At 39.1% G+C, this 24140-nt stretch overlaps 2 protein-coding genes across 5 annotated transcripts in view; one reads left to right on the top strand and one right to left on the bottom strand.

Moving 5' to 3' along the window:
• Positions 1-4151, top strand: part of LOC111873066 (annexin B10) — a 40453-nt gene extending 36302 nt beyond the window's left edge. For both annotated transcript variants that reach the window (XM_023867451.2, XM_023867452.2), the window contains exons 7-9: positions 1337-1510; positions 2300-2481; positions 3613-4151. In XM_023867451.2, coding sequence (XP_023723219.1) covers positions 1337-1510; positions 2300-2481; positions 3613-3669 — 413 coding nt within the window. In that variant the 3' untranslated portion in view covers positions 3670-4151. The remainder of the gene's footprint in view (positions 1-1336; positions 1511-2299; positions 2482-3612) is intronic.
• Positions 4152-4164: 13 nt separating this feature from the next.
• LOC111873065 overlaps positions 4165-24140 on the bottom strand; it is a 38235-nt gene continuing 18259 nt past the window's right edge. Inside the window, exons 8-16 of one of the 3 annotated variants that reach the window (XM_023867448.2) lie at positions 22276-22426; positions 19597-19772; positions 18127-18468; positions 16614-16764; positions 14289-14464; positions 13114-13455; positions 11400-11550; positions 7572-7747; positions 4165-5362 (exon numbers count right to left, since the gene is read on the bottom strand). In XM_023867448.2, coding sequence (XP_023723216.1) covers positions 5238-5362; positions 7572-7747; positions 11400-11550; positions 13114-13455; positions 14289-14464; positions 16614-16764; positions 18127-18468; positions 19597-19772; positions 22276-22426 — 1790 coding nt within the window. In that variant the 3' untranslated portion in view covers positions 4165-5237. The remainder of the gene's footprint in view (positions 5363-7571; positions 7748-11399; positions 11551-13113; positions 13456-14288; positions 14465-16613; positions 16765-18126; positions 18469-19596; positions 19773-22275; positions 22427-24140) is intronic. The other 2 variants (XM_023867449.2, XM_033754948.1) reach the window with 2 other exon arrangements.

Below are 24140 nucleotides of genomic sequence, written 5' to 3'. Positions count from 1 at the left end.
GACTGGTTCTGAGACTGTTCCATTTTCTTCACACAATACCCGACTGAATGTACAGGTGTCCCATTATTACACAGCAAATTTCACAGAATAGCTTTTGTACATCAATATACATAAAAGAAATTTATATGAATATGTACCCTGAGAGCTTTCTTCAAAGAGTTACAGATGTTCTAATTTCAACTTCATGGTCACATCTTGAATACTTCCTGCGTTCAGTAGGTTATACATAAAAAGAAAACCAAAGGAGTTATTAATAAACTCTTTATACTTACTTTTTATGAAAATGTTTGAAATGGGTTCAGTGTTCGTGGACACACAACTCAGCTGTACTTGAAGAAAGAAATCTTAGATATTCAATGATTTTAGCTGTATTCTTTAATTCACTTTGCAAATTGTTGATTTTGACACCACAGCTCCCACCTAGTATTGCCAGCTCTGGTATTGACCTTTGTTTTCAAACATCGCCACAGAAAAAGAGGATTCAAGACAGGTGAGCCACAGGGCAGGAAACTGGAGTTTCACTTTCACTACAACTGCATCATCCAGGTTCTGGGTAGCCACTGAAATGCTTGACAATTGAAATGTGTTGGAGCACCGTCATGCTGAAACTACATGTGAAGACACATATTGAATGACACATCTTCCAATACTTCTTTTGAATATGTTAAAAAAAAAATTAAGATGTATATGGCCATTAACACGTGACAGTAAAATGTGTGGGTCTAGTGGGGCAGTCATCCAAAATTCTTTTCCTGGGGAGTAAATCGCGGCTGGCGCATAAGGCTGACAACCTTTGAGCTGATTGTCTAGATAATATGGGACCCTCAACGTCTCACAACCCTATGGGCCTTCATGGCCTGGTACAGGGATAGCTTTACTTTTTACTTTTTTACATAAAAAATTCCAACCCACAAGTTAGTGGAAAGCTGTGTTGCTGGGGATGCCAAGAGCTGATATTTTCTAATGGTTATAACTTTTTAAAAAGTGCCTTCAGGGTACATATTCATATGAACTTCTTAACTTATTTTGATGTCCAGAAACCATCTTGTAAATTTTTGTTATGAAATAAGTAATGAGATCTTCTGTTTTGCTTAAATATTTCATCGCATGATACATAACTGAATATATTTATTGTCATTTTTTTATTTTGTTTTTCACACGGTACCTGACTATACTGTTCACAGAAAACTAAATATGTACTCATGCCTAAGAGTTCAACAAACTCATTTTTTTTTATCTAAAAGACTTTTAAATTTTTGATCAGCTAATATTATTTTCTTTAGTGAACTACAAGAAAAATAAATTATGAAATTATCTCATACTACTTGCACTCTAGGTGAGTTGAAAGTGGGAACAGATGAAGAGGTGTTCAACCGGATTTTGGCTCATGAGAGCTTTCCTCAATTGAAGCTCATATTTGAGGAATATAAGAATGTATCTGGACGTACTATTGAACAAGCATTACAGGCAGAACTGTCAGGAGAACTGCTGGAAGCCATGCTGGCCATAGGTGAGAGATAAATAAGATAAATAAGTAAATCTCTTTAATTTTGCTGGACCAAACTTTCGAATTTGTGACTTTGATAACAGTGTGCTAATTGAAATGACCCCTCCTCCTCCTCATTATTATTATTTTTCTCCCTCCATAATTATTTGGCGCTCTTAAGTAGTTCCCAAGGTATGGAAGCTACATTATCGTTCCATCTACTCAGAAACCTTCCTATATAATTTTCTTCCCTGGTAGAATCCATAAAATATTCTATCTTTTGCATTCAGTCTCCAAGATGTCTCTGATTCAATTAGAACTTACATGATTGAATTTGTCTTAATAGTTTGTCTTATTTCTTCATATTTCATAAAGTTATTTCCATTAGCAATTTATTAAATCTCATGTACAGTTTGCTTTGTAATCCTTACTCGTAACCCATGTTTTACATCCAGAATGTGATCTTGTTTTGCAATATGATGCTGTGTAGTCTCAGTAAAATATGAATGATACATTTTCTATAATGTTAAAAATTAATGCTCCATATACTATGATAATTTTGGTGGATGTCTGCATGAATTGTGTTTATTTTTGTATTACAGCATAATGGTGAACCCTTTGGCATTTTTTGGCAACTGTGAAATATTAGGGATGAAAATTGTGGTAGTCCATTGGGCAACATTTGCTTACCCTTGTGAAATTTCGTGATAATATTGTACCATTTGTTTTGAAATCTTTGACCTGTTTTTGTATTATCCTCTGGGAAGATGAATTCAAATGGCAATATCTGTGGATTCCTTACTGTATTTGCAGTTGAATGTGTCCAGAGTCCACCAGAATTCTTTGCCAAGCGACTCCACAAGGTCATGGCGGGAGGAGGAACTGATGATACGACTCTGATTCGTATTATTGTGAGCCGCAGTGAGATCGATTTGGGGAATATCAAGCAGGAATTTGAGCGTCTGTATGACAAAACACTGGAAAGTGCTGTCAGGGTAGGCTGAATCATGTTACAGTAATGAAAGAATATGGACTGATTCATTTAACTTTTCTGTCCGTGAACCAGTTGAGCTAGTGATGTAGGAGTCTACCAGGCCTGCAATAGTTTAAGCTGACTGACGGTGATTGATTCATTTTTATGTTATTTTACAACATGCTTTTAACCGCTTGGAATATTTTTACAACATTGGATTATAAGATGATGTGTGAATGATGAATTGGAAATTATAGGCCTTATGTACTGTGCTATACCAGAATTTGTATTGGGGGATTAAGTGAAATCACAAAGACCTCACTTAGATTAGCTGGTCTCTAAGTCAGTATACATACTGAGACATGACATCTTAAAAGCGGAATAGTTGAGCCAGAAGGGATGGCCGTTACTAGGCAACGGCTTGATAAACACGTGTCCACAGCAACGCATATGCACACAAAAAGAGAGGAGCTGTTGGAAGCGGTGTTTTCTATGCAGTTTGTGGTGAGGCTGTATAGTGAAGGTTGCCAGGAGTTGCTAGGAGTTGCTGTCATGAATTATTTGCAAGCCAGCTGCCATCCAGCGAGAATTTGAAGAGGAAACAGAGGAGTATGCACTGTTCGAAGCCATTACCAGGCAATGACTTGTGAAGACATGGCATACTTAATGCGTACTGCAGTGCAGTGATTTGTTGATTGCATAGATCAGTGAAACTGATATAGTTACCTGTAGTTACAAGTTATAGGGGTTCAGTATAAATTCAGTTACAAATCCAAACCCCATGTCTAGTCGCAAACATGTGACAGCATATATCCCTTGTGTATTTTAATAATGGGTTATAGAACTATATTTTAATATCTTGAGTTGTTACTTTATTAACTAAAATTCATTATTAAGACAGTGTGCTGTACCATGAGTCTACGCATATTTCAGAAAACTGAAAATAACAGCATGGTGAGAGCAAAATGTTGTGATTTGATGACAATGGCAGGAATCGTCGTAAGATGCTACATTCAGTTTTTATCGTGACACGTTATATGCAACTCTTACAGAAATAGTGTTATTTAAAACTACACGGTCACATTTAGTCCCTAAAATACATCATACCAAAGGTTAGTGGTTTTAATTCCCATATCTACTTATGTATTTCCAGAATGAAACATCTGGAGACTACAAACGGGCTCTACTGGCACTGATTGGTGGTCCATAAAATGGCTAGCAGGATTGATCTTCTCTCAGAGATGGTGAAAAATGAATAAATATTAATACAGTTCATTTTAATTATAACTGTTATAGCACTGAACTTTGTCTCCTCAACAAAATATTGTTTATATAATTAACACAGAATGATGCTAGAAATCTTAAACCACTTTCTCAGAAGTATATGTTTTGCGCTGTCTCATTAGTATTACCATTAGTCACATGAGAGTTTCATGTGAATTTGTTAGAAGTTGCAATAATGGTGTTGACATTTGATATTAATATTAAGGTTACAATAATAGTTGTTACTTGGTGTAGGCATGATTAGAAAAACTGTGTAAGTACTTATCTTCGTATGATGTTAGAGTAAGTTTGCGGTTATAGGGATGCAGCAAATCGAATTCCAGCTTTCCTGTATGCAGGCACTTATATAAACAATAACCTCACAATTGTCACATTGATCATATTCTTTTTATTTTTATTCTATTAATTCTCATTNTGGAGGCGATACGTTCCTCCGAAACGTCGGTTAACACCACTTATACACGGTGCCAAATCCCAGAAGACTGCTTTCTTCAGTTAACATATCTGTCACATGTACATGTGATCTTTCCATTTCATTTTTAGGTATATGGAATCTCTTTTGTTATAATTCTGAAGGTAAAAATATTTTGCAAGTTCTTATGACATATGTTTTTTTGTGCATAGTCTATACAGATAAATTATGTAAATTCTATGTGTTTATTACTTATTTAACATTTTATATAAAGTATGTTTAAGATCAAAAACTAGGCACAACGAAGCCTTCAATTATTATGGTGGTATTTGGACCCATTTCCTAATATCGCCAGAACTAATTTTTGTTAATTTTAAAGAATTGTCACAAACATTCTTATTGAAAATCCTGTATTTATCTCACTTAGAGAAATATAGATAGATATATATATATACTATATTTTTCACATTTATCATCCTCTTTTGTTCTCTGTTTTTTATTTTCTTTTTGGGTTATGAGAGAAGAAAGGTAGGTAGTAGCTTGCAAATTTCCCTAATGTAAGGTAAATAAATAAATAAATTGACAAGGACAGTACTAATGTAGGTGTTGAGCAGTATGTGGACACCCACCAATACAAAGAAATATGGCACTGATCAAGCCACAAGAATAAAAGGAACATAGGAAACAAAACAATGCATACCCGCAGACCAGCAGAATACACAAGTGGAACAACAGCACCAGATCATACTGAAAATAAATTCCAGAATTTAAGCAAGAATGCCAAGCACACTGCCTGAATTCGGAAATTTGGATATGAGAAATATGTCGTCATAGTAAAATCTTCAGTGTTTTGATATTTTAATATTTGATGCAGTAATATTTTAACTTTAATTTTAATAACATAGTACTTAATGTTCTTTATACGAAGGAAGCATTACATTTTAGGACGAACGATATGCCAGACTAATTTGCCGAAGATGTGGATTCCGTGCAAAAATGAGGTGAGGCTTGTTCACTTTCATTTTGACCCCAATCTGTGATGACGAAAATAGGTTACAGAATAATAAAGAATTTTATCCTTGTTACGCTGATTTCCGACGTACGAAGTAAAAGGTAAGTCCTGCTATCAGCAGGATGGCAACAGCCCCTCCTGTCGCAATTCCAACGATGGCTCCCGTAGACAAACCTTCATCCTGTTGCTGTTCTACTGAAACAAAGTAAAATTATTTGTAACATAATTATTGTTAATAATAATAGCAATACTAATAAACATATTTTTGCTTGATATTACAACAATGATGAAATTCAATTTAGATTCAAACGAAACTGTAGAAAGTTTATTCACAGCTGAATCAATATCGTATTATAAAAGGTTTCGAATAACGGTCACGTGAGACATATGTTCCTAATTATTTTGTCAAGGTCGAGATCTTTCACCCCTCCCTTCCTGCAATCATAAAATAAATACTTATAACGATTTACTTCCTCAAACGAAACAAAACTATGAACAAATAATTCCATTATTGGATTTGAGTTTCTCACAGCGGTGATTACGAAGTTCTTCGGACTTCTGGGATGTAACTCCGCATATTTCGGAGAGAGCTGAGCAAGAAACCAGCAGAAGCAGGCGGGAGGCTAAGTTCAGCTTGCTGTCTACTTCTGCTCGTTTCTTGCTTGCCTTGCTCCTCAGCATTGAATGTGACAACGGTGTGTTCCTCCAAAATGTCAATCTTTCTCAGAACTACACAGGGCTCAGCTCAACTTTCTACCTACTTCTGCTGGTTTCATGCTTGGCTTACTCTTCAACCCTGAAGATGGAGGCGGTATGTATCCTCCTAAATGTCAGATTATGACTTCAACATGCCGTTTGTTTGTGTGTTCCTTCGAATTTCTGAAACAATTGGCCTTTTTTATAATTTGGCAGGAACATTAAGGCATTTGGGGTTGCCCAAATCTCGTAGGTTTTAGGTACCCACAGTGGGTAATAATAACATTATGGACACACGTACTTGTGAGATAGGATCAACACCAGCATATGACTATTATTGCTATTATTATTATTATTATTAAATTTATTTTAAGCATCTGTGAGAGAAATTGCCGCTGTGGCTATGCCCCATTCACGACAAATACGATGCAGATGTAAGCATATGATGGACAGATACAAATGAAATGCTGGCCTCCTCTTGGCTGTCAGCAGGGGAAATTGGTTTAAGAGTTCTACATCTGTTGCTTGCACTAAAAAAGCAGAACACCACAGCGTTGTATGGCCTCAGATTATGAACAGATGAACTACAGACAGCAAATGCCACTTTACTCTGAGTCCTCAAGAGATGGTTCTCCAGCTTCACAGTTTAGTATGGAGCTTAAATCTAAAAACTATCATGTTATGAAATGTCACAAATTGATTTGGATTATCTAATCACCTAACAGTTAAAATATACAAAACTAGGGCTATGTTAAAAAATATTTTTATCAGTATTCTAATTAAACAAAAACAAAGGAAGGGAGAAAACTGAAGCATGCAAAGCACAGGCAGGTGTGCTACTTCCGACAAATTTCCGGTTAAAAAGAAAATAATGTGTAACGAAAAGTGTGTGTGATTCACGTGTGAATGTCTTCATTGCTCACTCTCACGAAGGAGTAAGTAAAAGTAAGTAAAGCTATCCCTGTAACAGGCCATGGAGGCCCATAGTGTTGTGGGACATCGAGGTTCCCACATTTTCTATACAGTCAGCTCACAGATGGCAGTAAGGTTGTCAGCCTTACGCGCTGGCTGCCTTTTACCCCCCAAGAACATTCCTAGTACTCATTTCTGTTAGAGGCTGAGTCTGCCCCAGGCCCTGGGCCACAGTGTGGCTGGAAGGGTTAGGTAAATTGAAAAAAAAATCCCGTGACCTTCCGACTTGTAGCATAGTGCATCAGCCAACTACACTATCATGTGCCCCATGGATTGAGGATACTTGAGAACAACACCAACACAATGACAAACGTGACTTCCAAAAGTCTGACCTACATAAAATAAAATATTCTTCCGGAGTATGACTGAGACCATGTAATACAATTTCTTTTGGAACTATGACTCTAGGAGTGAGTTTAAATCGACACGTAAAATAAATCATAATTGATGCAAATGAATGAATCCTTCAGTGCAATGCCCGAGATAAAGCACATAGAAGCATTAGAATTTGAAATTTAGATTTATTTGGACTCTTGACATGATCAACGAAAAGTTTTCCCGCCATCCCTGGAATAATATGTTTTTGGTTTTTGCAGCCTGTCATTTGGAGGACTGGCAAGTTAGTTTATAAGACTGGTTGATTTTGTGACTTGAATGGCCCATAGGTTAGTTCGCTGTTTATAAGACTGGTTGATTTTGTGACTTGAATGGCCCATAGGTTAGTTCGCTGACATACCAATCCTTTTCAATGTAATGAAGTCTTCTCCTTCCTGCGCCATTCCTTGCAGCCTCGCCACACAGGTCCAATTTCCTACATCTTCGGCAGTGGCACTTTCTGAATGTATTCTCAGACCACACTCGCCCTTTTCCAGGCCCTCTGCTTCGTACTGGTACCGGCCTAGCACCACAGTGCTGTTGGACAGAGGAAGGAGTTGCATTTCATTATCAAAATCTGTAGGGAAACCTTATTTCTTATTAATAAAACGCCGTGTAGATATTTTGTTAACCGACATTTCTTCAATTATTTTATCACTTGTTTTGTATGTCCATCAAACATGGTTTCTTACTGTAAGGAAATATGTTGCGAGCATCTAAAATAAGAACTGCTTAGGAAAGCGTTGAGGTTAAAGAAATGAAGTAGGCCTAGTATGAGTGTGGAACTTGGGATGAATAAAAGGACGGATGAATTGCCGGATGTATACACAGATAAAAGGAATAAATGAAAACAATAAATCTTGTATTTACTACTTCNATAGTCTCCATAGTCTAGGGGTAAGGTTCCCACCTCATGACTCAAGGTACATGGGTTCAAACCCAGCGGAGGTCGTGGATTTTTTAAGGGCAGAAAAATTCAGGGAACAAGTCCTCCGGGATGGACTTTAAGCCGTGGGTCCCTTGTCATAGCTTTACGGCACGTAAAAGAACCTCATATATCCAAAGGTCACTGAGCCAAATTATGGACGTTTCCCACCCAACAGCAGTCTCTAATACCTCTGGTAGATGGGGGAAGCATTATAGATCCCTGAGACTGGCTGGGCGGGACTGATGGTAAGCACCAGTACGGGTAGGATATAGAGACTGGTAGAAATCATAGAGGGAAGCACAATGGACCAATATAGGTCTAAGTGCATGGGGAAACCCACCCTCTCCAATAACTAACTAACTAACTAACTAACTACTGCTTCGGAATCTGAATAGATAAATGTGTCCGTCTCTCTGTCAGAGTCTGCACTCTTTATTATCCCATTAAATACTGCATTGGTTCTAAATTATGTATAGAAATTCAATTTGTGCCACAGAGGAAATATCATCCAGACAATGCTGTTAGTGGAAAATCGCTGTTCAGCGTAAGAACCAAAAATGCACTATGTGGGCATAATGCAAAACTGTATTATGTTAAAGTGGGTAGCACATACAGAACCACTAGGGTTTAAAGAGTTATTACGCATCACACTAAGTGCACCACGTTCCTGAAAATGTTTATAAAAATCATGGTCTATTGGATCTGCTCCCTTCTTACTTCCAGAAAATTTTCCATCAGCAATGTTATTATAGTGGCCATGCGAATTGTTTTATTAGTACGTAGATCGCACCGAAAGTCATGAGCAACTTTTTTTTTGCATGCAACCTGGGAACAGCAGACGAAAGAGAGTATGGTGGTAGGTGGAACCAGCTGTTGTGTTAACCTTGAGTGTCTTGTGATGTCAATAGCTTGCATCACGTGACCAGTATCACTCCTAACAAAATGGCCGACAATGATATGTCATTATGCCAGCTTCCTCTCATCGAATTTCTTGTGAAAGAGGAAATCCCTGCTGCAGAAATTCACCAGAGATTTCAGCATGCGTATGGAAGTGTGTGCATGGGTGCAAGCAGTGTTCGAAGATGGGTGAAATGTTTTAAAAATGGGAACATCAGCATCGAAGATGAGTCTCGGAGTGGTCGTCCTCGAACAGCCTCAACTGAATGCAACAAGGAAAGAGAGGATGAGCTCATTTAAGATGACAGGTGTGTGACTGTGGACGCAGTAGCCCAAAAACTTGGAATAGGGCACAGTGCAGTACAGGAGATGATTGAAAGCTTGAGCTATAGGAAAGTTTGTGCTCGGTGGGTCCCGTGGTTATTGACCGAAGATCACAAAGGTCAGCAAAAAGCCATCACCTCAGAACTGCTGCAGAGATATCGACACGAAGGGGATGCTTTTTGCTCTGTATTGTGACTGGTGATGAAAACTGGTTTCACCATTTCGAGCCTGAAACGAAACGGCAGAGTATGGAATGGCACCATTTGCATTCTCCATCAAAAAAGAAGGCAAAGACAGTGCCATCAGCTGTGAAGGTGATGGGTACAGTCTTCTGGGATGCAGAGGGGTTTATTCTGGCCGAATTCCTGGAACCTGGGTAAACCATCAATGCTGCTTGTTATGTCCAGATGCTGCACAAGCTCTGTCGTGCATTGCGCGATAAACGTCCGGGACGAAAAATCATCACCCTGCATGACACGCTCGCCCCCACACTGCTGGCCTCACATTGGAAGCAATTGCAAAGATGGGGCGGGAAGTTCTTCCAACCCCCTCCTATAGCCCTGATCTTACACCATCTGACTACCATATTATCGGGTTTGTGAAGGATCAGCTGCGTGGACAGCGTTTGAGATAAGGGAGGCAATTCAGAAAGCAGTGCGTCAGTGTCTTCGGATGGCTGGAACAGAATTTTACAGAATGGGAACTTTCAAACTCATAGAATGCTGGGAGAAATGTGTACAAAGAAGTGGCAATTATGTGTAAAATAAAGAAAGGTCTGTAGATTGAGGTGGTGTATTTGGTTTGTCGATACTAAAGCATGTTACTTTACAAAAAATTGTTGCTCGTGACTTTCAGTATGACCCTTGAATTTATTATGAGGTTATTTGATGATGCTGTCAACAACTCTGTATGGGTGTGAAACTTGATCCCTGACATTACAGGAGGAACATAGAGTCAGGGTGCTTGAGAACAGGATATTGAGGAGAATATTTGGATCGAAGAGAGATTGAGAAACAGGAGGATGGAGAAAACTGCATTATGAGGATCTTCATAAACGTACTCATCACCAAGTATAATTAGAATGATAAAGTCAAAGAGGATGGACATCTAGTATACTCGTACAATGGAAAAAGATAATTGCATATAGGATTTTTGTGGGAAAGCTACAAGGAAGGATACCGCTAGGAAGACCTAGACATATTGGGAGGATAATATTAAAACGGATATTAGAGAAATATGATGGGGTGGTATGGACTGGATTGATCTGGCTTAATATAGGGTCCAGTAGAGAGCTCTTTTCAACACGATAATGAAACTTCAGGTTCCATAAAATTCTGGAAAATTCTTGAACAGCTGCACAACTGAAGGCTTCTCAAAAAGAACTCGGCTCCATTAAATTAGTTTAGTTAGTCAACAACTCCGACGATATAACGTCGACTGATTCGCTTGTAGTGAATGATGAACATTACAGGATCTTGGACGAAGCTGTAGTGGTCCAATTTAAGATATCAAGGAATATTCTTTTCTAGGGGGGGGGGCGAGGAACAACAGAAAAGTCTCAGCCAGGATATTCAGTGTTCCAGGTGAGATTCAGAATGGTGCATTTTCCGTGTACGAATCAGAAGGGCGTGAAGATGTGAAGCGACAACAAATACCTCAGCTAAAAATTGCAAGGTCTTATAACCGTGTATAAATTTATAACTTTGATAATATAGACTGCTGCATTTGTTGACTCCTCTTCTATTGTTGCACTTGTTCCCTTAGGCAAGAATGTGTTTACCGAGCCATTGCCTAGCAATGAGCTATTCCAGCTTTCAGGCGTCACGTAACAACAGCAATATGGTAGCCAAAGAGATGTTTATGTGTAATGGTATAAACTGATGCAGTATTTGTAACTTGACATATGAAATATCTATGGTGCCACAATATAATAATATGCAACTATAACTAACTACTGTGTACTAAATAGAACCTGAAATGTCTTATCCTACGGAAAAATTAAATGCACTGCCTACCCATTACAGAAACTGTACCACGTACTTGTTTCCTGGTACAACATTGAATCCTTTTCCATCTGGACGAAGGAAGCGACAATACTGCAGAGGTTTTCCTATAGGAACTGAGTAGCATTTCAGAACGGCGAATCCGTTAGAAAAGACCACTTCTTTGTCCAAGCTTATAACACCACTTTCTGTAAATGTGAGAAAGGAATTATTAACCATACTGTGGCATCACACGGTATATTCACATAAACCTATCGCGTTGAAACCGGTTATTCCCTATACGCCACTGGTGTGCAAATTTATCACTGAAAAATGAATCTATCCTGCCATCTTGTTGCTCACTTGCGACATCCAAGAACCGAATTTGCAAGATGCAATAAAATATAAAAACAAAGAGTTTCTTCCAGCTAAAAATCTCAGCTTTGAAATGTTAAGAATAAATCATGGACAGTAACTGTCTAACATATCAAGCATTTATAAACAAATATATATATACTACTATTCTTGCTTCATATATAGGTATCCAAGGTCCTGTTTTCGGCGAAGAGGTAAACTAGGCTGTTTACCACGATTTTTCTAAGTTACTCCAATCAAACGTTAGGAAGTGGGTCTTAAAATATTTATTACTTTCATATCCATTCCAAATTACTTTCATAAACTTCACCTATTAAGGTCTACATAATAATTCAGCTGATAAGACGTTAAATATACTAAGAAATATACAAACACAAGTTAACGAGCTTTTAACTAACTACCAAATTAATCAACTGGAAATCTGCGTCTACCCAAGTAACTCACTGGCTGATGCTGCTCAGCCTTCATTGAATACATAGAATTAATCTAATGCATAAATACTCGTCCCTTGCCGTTCCTTCGCTACAAGTGGAAAGAACAGAACTGGACTGCTGAGGTGTGTTTCCCCGTGAGAATTTCTAAGCCCACCCACCTCATACTTCTTAATATCATGACTCTAATAGTGCAAGTATTATTAAATATTATGAAACGTCTTGTTATGTAATTTTCTCTATTCCCTGTTAATTAATATTTTGTGAAAGAAATATACACTGTTGTGTCATGCCACCCTTCTAAGGGTCTTTAATAAGATGAAGGCAGTCGGACCATCAAGTTAACTATTCATCTGCTACTGAGGGCTATATAGCTTTATCTCTGTATTTAGTACACATCTCACCCTTCCATGATCTGAGCTCCAGGAGAGAGATGTCTTTCTTTTCAGCTTTCAGCCAGCCAACGAAGCGTTTAAAGCATGTATCTAGGAGACCTCTGAGCAAAAGTAGGCAACAATTTCCCTCCCAAGTAGTTTCCAATGCCTCTGGTAGATGGGAGAAATATCAGGTACTGACTGCCGACCTCGTTGGCTAAACCGGGCTGATAGCAAGCACCAGTACCGGTAGGATATGGCAACAGTAGAAATTAAAGGGGGACGCACAGTGAACCAATAACTGGTCTAAGTGCATCAGGAAACCCACACATAATAATAATAATAATAATAATAATAATAATAATAATAATAATAAGCGTTTAAAGGGAAGCTGTCTAACTGTGTAAAGGTAAATAATGAACGTTATGACCACGAGGAAATTTGCAGTAGCACCAGATTCTCCGTCACTGTGTCACACAAAATGGCAGCGACGTAGCAATGTGATTGTCTCGAGAACTTGTTGACAAAGCCGAAATCTGCATTTTTCGAAAACTTGATTTTCTTTGTGGTACTATTATAGTTACATGTTCACCTGACACTCCTACTGTGATCGGTACTGAGTGGTCTTCCTCAGGACTTCCTGGAACTCCTAGATGACATGTCCACTCTCCCGAGTCCACATTGACATCTGCGCCAGCCACTCTAATAGCACATATTCCCAGATGCAGTGTGTCATAATAGTTGTATGAGCGGGGCTGGGTGTTCTCTAGAAGTCCAGAAAGAACAGTCTCTGTTGAGAACCTGAAGTGATAGCCACTGGGGTGTCGGAACCAGCAGTACTCCAGCGCAGTGTGGGCGCTACATGATAAATACACATCTGACCCCTTCTGCAGAGTCACCAGAGCTTCATGGTTTCCTTCATCGGGATCTGAAACTGATAATGATATATCATAAATAATTTGCTTTCTCATTTGATATATAATATATACCGCCTCTGTGGTCCCGTGGTCAGAGTTCCTGCCTACATAACCAGAGGTCCTGGGTTCGATTCTCGGCGCTACCAGATTTTCTGAGAAGTAGTGTGTCTGGAACATAGTCCACCCAGCCTCGTGAGGATAACTGAGGAGCCATTTCAAGGAAATAGCAGCTCTGGTCTAGAAATCCAGATTAACAGCCGTGAGGATACATTGCGCTGACCACGTGACACTCTCTATCTGCAAAAGTCGGCACTAACTTTGCCACAAGCGGTGGTCGCTCGGTCAATATAGTTCACTTGTGGACTGCAGGCTACGGAGTTTTTTTTATTTGATATATGTTCATCCATCCAACTACCTACGTGCAGCCTATCTGTATGTCTGTCTGTGTATATAATTATATACCTATCCATCCATCCGCAGAAAGTATATAGCAAGAACCGCACCTTCAAGGCTGTACAAGCAGATGAGAGGTCTGCTTCATGTGGCAATCGTTTCACTGCCGGGGAAGGAACTCAGGACCCACTGGATAGTTACTTTTTTAATTTTGTAGTTATTCACCCAGTGAAGAAGTGCTGTTATTTTGTGGGAGCAGAAAGTTCGTTACAATGTCCACAACAGCCCAACACTAGATGTTATCATGACGCAGTGGAATCAAGTCAAATGTTTCACAACCAACTTCTCTAAGATGTATTTAATATTTTACTTCCATTCACATCTAGGTTTTCCAAGTGATCACGTCTCTTAAGTATTTTGTACACTATTCCCCTTTTCCCAGTGTGTGCTGACATACCAATCCTTCTCAACGTAATGAAGTCTTGTTCTTCCTGCGCCTTTCCTTGCAGCTTCGCCACACAGGTCCACTTTCCTATGTCTTCGGCAGTGGCACTTTCTGAATGTATTCTCAGACCACACTCACCCTTCTCCAACCCCTCTGCTTCGTACTGGTACCGGCCTAGCACCACACTGCTGTTGGACAGAGGAAGGAGTTGCATTTCATTATCAAAATTAGTAGGGAAAACTTATTTCTTACTATTAAAACACCGTGTAGATATTATGTTAATCGATGTTTCTTCAATTATTTTATCACTTGTTTTGTATGTCCGTCAAACATGGTTTCTTACTATAAGGAAATATGTTGCCAGCATTTAAAATAAGAACTGCTTAGGAAAGCATTGAAGTTAAAGAAATGAAGTAGGCCTAGTACGACTGTGGAAGTTGGGTGAATAAAAGGATGGATGAATACACGGATAAAAGGAATAAATGAAAATAATAAATCTTGTATTTACTGCTTCGGAATCCGAATAGAGAAATGCCTCCGTTTCTCTGTCAGAGCCTGTACTCTTTATTATCCCATTAAATACTGACTGTGCTCTAAATTATCTATAGAAATTCAGTTTGTGCCACAGAGGAAATATCTGATTCCTCCGCTACAAAAAGCATCCAGTCAATGCTGTTAGGGGAAAATCTCTGTTCAGTGTAAGAACCAAAAATGCACTGTGTGGGCATAATGCAGAATTGTATTATGTTAAAGCAGGTGGTAAGAACCACTAGGGTTTAAAGAGTTAATACGCATCACACTAAGCGCACCACGTTCCTGAAAATGTTTACAAAAATCATGGTCTATTGGATCCAGAAAATTTTCCATCAGCAATATTATTATAGTGGCCGTGCGAATTGATTTATTAATATTTATTAGGAGTTTATTTGATGATTCTGTCAATAACTCTATATGGGTGTGGAACTTGGTCCCTGATACTATGGGTGGAACACAGAGTCACAGTGCTTGAGAACAGGATATTGAGAATATTTGGACCAAAGAGAGATTAAGTGACAGGAGGATGGAGCAAACTGCATTATGAGGAGCTTCATAACTCGTACTCATCAACAAGTATAATTAGATTGATTAAGTCAAAGAGGATGAGACAGGTAGGACATCTAGTATATGAGTACAATGGAAAAAGGTAATTGCATATAGGATTTTGGTGGGAAAGTCAAAAGGAAGGATACCGCTAGGAAGACCTAGACATATTGGGAGGATAATATTAAAACGGATATTAGAGAAATATGATGGGGTGGTATGGACTGGATAAGTCCATACCATAAGTCCATAAGTCCTGGACAAGTATAATTAGATTGCTCAAGTCAAAGAGGATGAGACAGGCAGGACATCTAGTATACAAGTACAATGGAAAAAGGTAATTGCATATAGGATTTTGGTGGGAAAGTCAAAAGGAAGGATACCACTAGGAAGACCTAGACATATTGGGAGGATAATATTAAAACGGATATTAGAGAAATATCATGGGGTGATATGGACTGGATTGATCTGGCTTAATATAGGGACCAGTAGAGAGCTCTTGTCAACACGATAATGAATCTTCGGGTTCTGTAAAATTCTGGAAAGTTCTTGAACAACTGCACAACTGAAGGCTTCTCAAGAAGGACTCAGCTCCATTAAATTAGTTAGTTTAGTTAGTCAACAACTCCGACGACATAACGTCGACTGATTTGCTTGTAGTGAATGATGAACATTACAGGATCTTGGACGAAGCTGTTATGGTCCAATTTAAGATATCAAGGAATTTTCTTTTCTGGGGTGGGGAGGGGGGGGCGAGGAACAACAGAAAAGTCTCAGCCAGGATATTCAGTGTTCTGGGCGAGATTCAGAATGGTGCATTTTCCGTGTACGAATCAGAAGGGCGTGAAGATGTGAAGCGACAACAAATATCTCAGCTAAACAATGCAGGGTCTTATAACCGTGTATAAATTTATAACTTTGATAATGTAGACTGCTGCATTTGTTGACTCCTCTTCTATTGTTGCACTTGTTCCCTTAGGCAAGAATGTGTCTACCGAGCCGTTGCCTAGCAATGAGCTATTCCAGCTTTCAGGCGTCATGTAACAAAAGCAATATGGTAGCCAAAGAGATGTTTATGTGTAATGGTATAAACTGATACAGTATTTGTAACTTGACGTATGAAATATCTATGGTGCCACATTATAATAATATGCAACTATAACTATAACTACTGTGTACTAAATAGAACCTGAAATGTCTTATCCTACGGAAAAATTAAATGCACTGCCTACCCATTACAGAAACTTTACTACATACTTGTTTCCTGGTACAACATTGAATCCTTTTCCATCTGGACGAAGGAAGCGACAATACTGCAGAGGTTTTCCTATAGGAACTGAGTAGCATTTCAGAACGGCGAATCCGTTAGAAAAGACCACTTCTTTGTCCAAGCTTATAACACCACTTTCTGTAAATGTGAGAAAGGAATTATTAACCATACTGTGGAATCACACGGTATATTCACATAAACCTATCGCGTTGAAACCGGTTATTCCCTATACGCCACTGGTGTGCAAATTTATCACTGAAAAATGAATCTATCCTGCCATCTTGTTGCTCACTTGCGACATCCAAGAACCGAATTTGCAAGATGCAATAAAATATAAAAGCAAAGAGTTTCTTCCAGCTGAAAATCTCAGCTTTGAAATGTTAAGAATAAATCACGGACAGTAACTGTCTAAAATATCAAGCATTTTAAAACGAATATGTAATTAACCTACAGGGTGACAAAAGAAATGGTCAACGAAGGGAGTCAAACATCGAAATGTTATATATATTACTATTCTTGCTTTATATATAGGTATCCAAGGTCCTGTTTTCGGCGAAGAGGTAAACTAGGCTGTTTACCACGATTTTTCTAAGTTACTCCAATCAAATGTTAGGAAGTGGGTCTTAAAATATTTATTACTTTCATATCCATTCCAAATTACTTTCATAAACTTCACCTATTAAGGTCTACATAATAATTCAGCTGATAAGACGTTAAATATACTAAGAAATATACAAACACAAGTTAACGAGCTTTTAACTAACTACCAAATTAATCAACTGGAAATCTGCGTCTACCCAAGTAACTCACTGGCTGATGCTGCTCAGCCTTCATTGAATACATAGAATTCATCTAATGCATAAATACTCGTCCCTTGCCGTTCCTTCGCTACAAGTGGAAAGAACAGAACTGGACTGCTGAGGTGTGTTTCCCCGTGAGAATTTCTAAGCCCATCCACATCATACTTCTTAATATCATGACTCTAATAGTGCAAGTGATTATTAAATATTATGAAACGTCTTGTTATGTAATTTTCTCTAGTCCCTGTTAATTAATATTTTGTGAAAGAAATATACACTGTTGTGTCATGCCACCCTTCTAAGGGTCTTTAATAAGATGAAGGCAGTCGGACCATCAAGTTAACTATTCATCTCCTGCTGAGGGCTATATAGCTTTATCTCTGTATTTAGTACACATCTCACCCTTCCATGATCTGAGCTCCTGGAGAGAGATGTCTTTCTTTTCAGCTTTCAGCCAGCCAACGAAGCGTTTAAAGGGAAGCTGTCTAGCTGTGTAAAGGTAAATAAAGATAGCTATGATCACGAGGAAACTTGCAGTAGCACCGAATTCTCCGTCATGGTCTCACACAAAATGTCAGTGATGTAGCAATGTGATTGCCTCGAGAACTTGCTGATAAAAACGCAATCTGCGTGGGTGAGAAATGTATAGTTTTTCGAACTCTGGATTTTCTTTGTGGTACTATTATAGTTACATGTTCACCTGACACTCCTACTGTGATCGGTACTGAGTGGTCTTCCTCAGGACTTCCTGGAACTCCTAGATGACATGTCCACTCTCCTGAGTCCACATTGACATCTGCATCACCCACTCTAATAGCACAGATTCCCAGATGCAGTGTGTCATCATACTTGTATGAACGGGGCTGGGTGTTCTCTTGCAGTCCAGAAAGAACAGTCTCTGTTGAGAACTTGAAGTGATAGCCACTTGGGTGTCGGAACCAGCAGTACTCAAGCGCGCTGTGGGCTCTACATGATAAATACACATCTGAGCCCTTCTGCAGAGTCACAAGGGCTTCATGGTTTCCTTCATCGGGATCTGAAACTGATAATGATATATCATAAATAATTTGCTTTCTCATTTGATATATAATATTCCACTGCTATAACAGAGGGTTCAAACTGATGCCGGAAGCAGCGTCATCAGTAGCGACTTGAAGCACAGAACAAATTATGCTCGAGATGGTTCAAGTTCGTATAGCAACAGGCGTGACCAGAGTGGTTTGAACGGCTGCTGTACTGCGATGTGGAAAGCAAATGGAAAAACTACATTATCACTTTTCCTGGATAGTCTCTTTCCAAAAACAGAAGATCGCATTAAGTGGAGGAACTGTTTTGGAAGAGATTGTGGACCTGTCGTCTGACAGATTACTGATGAATGAATATAATATATACCGCCTCTGTGGTACCGTGGTCAGAGTTCCTGCCTACATAACCAGAGGTCCCGGGTTCGATTCTCGGCGCTACCAGAATTTCTGAGAAGTAGTGTGTCTCGAACGTAGTCCAACCAGCCTCGTGAGGATAACTGAGGAGCCATTTCAACGAAATAGCGGCTCTGGTCTAGAAACCCAGATTAACAGCCGCGGGGATATATTGCGCTGACCACGTGACACTCTCTATCTGCAAAAGTCGGCACTAACTTTGCCACAAGCGGTGGTCGCTCGGTCAATATAGTTCACTTGTGGACTGCAGGCTACGGAGTTTTTTTTATTTGATATATGTTCATCCATCCAACTACCTACGTGCAGCCTATCTGTATGTCTGTCTGTGTATATAATTATATACCTATCCATCCGTCCGCAGAAAGTATATTGCAAGAACCGCACCTTCAAGGCTGTACAAGCAGATGAGAGGTCTGCTTCATGTGGCAGTTGTTTCACTGCCAGGGGAGGAACTCAGGACCCACTGGATAGTTACTTTTTTAATTTTGTAGTTATTCACCCAGTGAAGAAGTGCTGTTATTTTGTGGTAGCAGAATGTTCATTACAATGTCCACAACAGCCCATCTCTAGATCTTATCATGACCCAGCGGAATCAAGTCAAATATTTCACAACCAACTTCTCTAAGGTGTATTTAATATTTTACTTCCATTCACATCTAGGTTTTCCAAGTGATCACGTCTCTTAAGTATTTTGTACACTATTCCCCTTTTCCCAGTGTGTGCTGACATACCAATCCTTCTCAACGTAATGAAGTCTTGTTCTTCCTGCGCCTTTCCTTGCAGCTTCGCCACACAGGTCCACTTTCCTATGTCTTCGGCAGTGGCACTTTCTGAATGTATTCTCAGACCACACTCACCCTTCTCCAACCCCTCTGCTTCGTACTGGTACCGGCCTAGCACCACACTGCTGTTGGACAGAGGAAGGAGTTGCATTTCATTATCAAAATCTGTAGGGAAAACTTATTTCTTATTAATAAAACACCGTGTAGTGACTTTGTTAACCGACGTTTCTTCAATTATTTTATCACTTGTTTTTTATGTCCGTCAAACATGGTTTCTTACTATAAGGAAATATGTTGCGAGCTTCTAAAATAAGAACTGCTTAGGAAAGCGTTGAGGTTAAAGAAATGAAGTAGGCCTAGTGTGAGTGTGGAACTTGGGATGAATAAAAGAATGGATGAATACATGGATAAGAGGAATAAATGAAAACAATAAATTTTGTACTTATTGCTTCGGAATCTGAATAGAGAAATGCCTCTGTCTCTCTGTCAGAGTTTGTACTCTTTATTATCCCATTAAATACTGAATTTGCTCTAAATTATCTATAGAATTTCAGTTTGTGCCACAGAGGAAATATCTGATTCCTCCACTACAAAAATCATCCAGACAATGCTGTTAGTGGAAAATCTCTGTTCAGTGTAAGAACCAAAAATGCACTGTGTGGGCATAATGCAGAATTCTATTATGTTAAAGCGGGTGGTACATACAGAACCACTAGGGTTTAAAGAGTTATTACGCATCACACTAAGCGCACCACGTTCCTGAAAATGTTTACAAAAATCATGGTCTACTAGATCTGTTCCCTTCTTACTACCAGAAAATTTTCCATCAGCAATGTTATTGTGACATGTTGACCCCTACCTCCCCAGCTGCACGTAGCGGTAGCGTAGCGCTCGCGTAATAGGCGAGTAATCACCCCGCATCCTGGTAGCTATGCAACGCGCAACGTGCGGTGACGTCACGAGCGGAGCCGAAGTGAGCCGAGCGTAGCCGACGTTAGCAGAGTCCCCGCGACCTTGAAGCTATGCAAAGCGAATCAACAGCGGTGACGTCACAGAGGGATATCGCGGTTGCTAGGCAGCAGTCAACAACTCCGGACAGCGTGGCTAGCAACAAGGCACCAGACGACAATTGTCCGATCAAGGCTACATAAGGAGCAGCGAAGGCTATTCACAGTCAGTCAGTCAGTCCTGGAGCTACCTCCGAGTTAGTTCCGAGTTAGCCAGCAACTAGTCAGTTGTATTCTGGCATTTGGAGTGTACTAATTGTGATACTGCAGATAGCAGTAATCGTAAATCTGTAATTTGGGTGATTGTAAGTGCGAATGTGAAATAAAATTCGCTACATCAAATACGGCGTGAATTTATTTGTTGCGATATACGCCCGACACGCGACATTATTATAGTGGCCGTGCGAATTGATTTATTAATATTTATTAGGAGTTTATTTTATGATGCTGGCAACAACTCTATATGGGTGCGAAACTTGGTCCCTGACATTATGGGAGGAACACAGAGTCACAGTGCTTGAGAACAGGATATTGAGGAGAATATTTGGACCAAAGAGAGATTAAGTGACAAGAGGATGGAGAAAACCGCATTATGAGGAGCTTCATAACTTGTAATCATCAACAAGTATAAATAGACTGATCAAGTCAAAGAGGATGAGACAGGCAGGATATCTAGTATACGAGTACAATGGAAAAAGGTAATTGCATATAGGATTTTGGTGGGAAAGTCAAAAGGATACCACTAGGAAGACCTAGACATATTAGGAGGATAATATTAAAACGGATATTAGAGAAATATCATGGGGTGGTATGGACTGGATTGATCTGGCTTAATATAAGGACCAGTAGAGAGCTATTGTCAACACGATAATGAACCTTCGGGTTCCGTAAAATTCTGGAAAATTCTTGAACAACTGCACAACTGAAGGCTTCTCAAGAAGGACTCAGCTCCATTAAATTAGTTAGTTTAGTTAGTCAACAACTCCGACGATATAACGTCGACTGATTCGCTTGTAGTGAATGATGAACATTACAGGATCTTGGACGAAGCTGTAGTGGTCCAATTTAAGATATCAAGGAATTTTCTTTTCTGGGGTGGGGAGGGGGGGGGCGAGGAACAACAGAAAAGTCTCAGCCAGGATATTCAGTGTTCTGGGCGAGATTCAGAATGGTGCATTTTCCGTGTACGAATCAGAAGGACGTGAAGATGTGAAGCGACAACAAATACCTCAGCTAAAAAATGCAGGGTCTTATAACCGTGTATAAATTTATAACTTTGATAATATAGGCTGCTGCATTTGTTGACTCCTCTTCTGTTGCTGCACTTGTTCCCTTAGGCAAGAATGTGTTTACCGAGCCGTTGCCTAGCAATGAGCTATTCCAGCTTTCAGGCATCATGTAACAACAGCAATATGGTACACAAAGAGATGTTTCTGTATAATGGTATAAACTGATATAGTACGAGTATTTGTAACTTGACATATGAAATATCTATGGTGCCTCATTATAATAATATTCAACTATAACTATAACTACTGTGTACTAAATAGAACCTGAAATGTCTTATCCTACAGAAAAATTAAATGCACTGCCTACCCATTACAGAAACTTTACTACATACTTGTTTCCTGGTACAACATTGAATCCATTTCCATCTGGACGAAGGAAGCGACAATACTGCAGAGGTTTTCCTATAGGAACTGAGTAGCATTTCAGAACGGCGAATCCATTAGAAAAGACCACTTCTTTGTCCAAGCTTATAACACCACTTTCTGTAAATGTGAGAAAGGAATTATTAACCATACTGTGGAATCACACAGTATATTCACATAAGCCTATCTTGTTGAAACCAGTTGTTATTACCTGTACATCACTGGTGTGCAAAATTATCACTGAAAAATGAATCTATCCTGCCATCTTGTTGCTCACTTGCGACATCCTAGAACCGAATTTGCAAGATGCAATAAAATATAAAAACAAAGAGTTTCTTCCTGCTGAAAATCTCAGCTTTGAAATGTTAAGAATAAATCATGGACAGTAACTGTAACAGCATTTTTAAACGAATATGTAATTAAGGCACAGAGTGACAAAAGAAATGGTCAATGAAGGGAGTCAAACATCGAAATGTTATATATATATATATTACTATACTTGCTTCGTATATAGGTATCCAAGGTTCTGTTTTTGGCGAAGAGGTAAACTAGGCTGTTTTTCTAAGTTACTCCAATCAAATGTTAGGAAGTGGGTCTTAAAATATTTATTACTTTCATATCCATTCCAAATTACTTTCGCAAACTTCACCTATTAAAGTCTACATAAAAATTCAGCTGACAAGACGTTAAATATACTAAGAAATATACAAACACAAGTTAACGAGCTTTTAACTAACTACCAAATTAATCAACTGGAAATCTGCGTCTACCCAAGTAACTCACTGGCTGATTCTGCTCAGCCTTCATTGAATACATAGAATTCATCTAAAGCATAAATACTCGTACCTTGCCGTTGCTTCGCTACAAGTGGAAAGAACAGAACTGGACTGCTGAGTTGGGTTTCCCCGTGAGAATTTCTAAGCCCATCCACCTCATACTTCTTAATATCATGACTCTAATAGTGCAAGTGATTATTAAATATTATGAAATGTCTTGTTATGTAATTTTCTCTATTCCTTGTTAATTAATATTTCTTGAAATAAATATTCGCTGTCGTGTCCTGTCACCCTTCTGTCCAACAAGAATGTAGGGATCTTTCCATAAGATGAAGGCAGTCGGACAGTCAAGTTGACTATTCATCTCCTCTCGAGGGCTATATAGCTTTATCTCTGTATTTAGTACACATCTCACCATTCCATGATCTGAGCTCCTGGAGAGAGATGTCTTTCTTTTCAGCTTTCAGCTAGCCAACGAAGCATTTAAAGGGAAGCTGTCTAACTGTGTAAAGGTAAATAATGATAGCTATGACCATGAGGAAATTCACAGTAGCACCAGATTCCCTGTCATGGTTTCACACAAAATGGCAGTGATGTAGCAATGTGATTGTCTTGAGAACTTGCTGATAAAAACGCAATCTGCGTGGTTGAGAAATATACAGTTTTTCTTTTCACTTGATTTTTTTTGTGGTACTACAGGGTGAATCATATAGAACCGGCCCAATGAATTTGCTAATAATTCCGCAAGTGATGCATATAACTGCTCACAATTACGACATAATAATCCGTGGGCCATGCTGAGTCGAATGGTGTGCGCATGATCCGGCAAGTGGCAGCCCTTATGCTGCAAGGTCAAGGACAATCCTGAAATGTGTCTGCAGAAACATCACTGAAGAAACACTGCAGCGAGTCACGGTGAATATGCAAACGCGGGTGGAGGCGTGCCTACTTGAAAACGGCGGACACTTCAACACCTGCTCTGATCACGGCACACAATCCAAAATAAGATATGTGTAAATTATTTTAATATCTCTATGGTATATTTTCTATTACAGCTC

The sequence above is a fragment of the Cryptotermes secundus genome, unplaced genomic scaffold (genome assembly GCF_002891405.2).
Source record: "Cryptotermes secundus unplaced genomic scaffold, Csec_1.0 scaffold120, whole genome shotgun sequence".
Classification (NCBI taxonomy): Eukaryota; Metazoa; Arthropoda; class Insecta; order Blattodea; family Kalotermitidae; genus Cryptotermes; species Cryptotermes secundus.
Note: the sequence above shows the minus strand (reverse complement) of the source record. Positions and strands in the feature narration are given on the sequence as shown.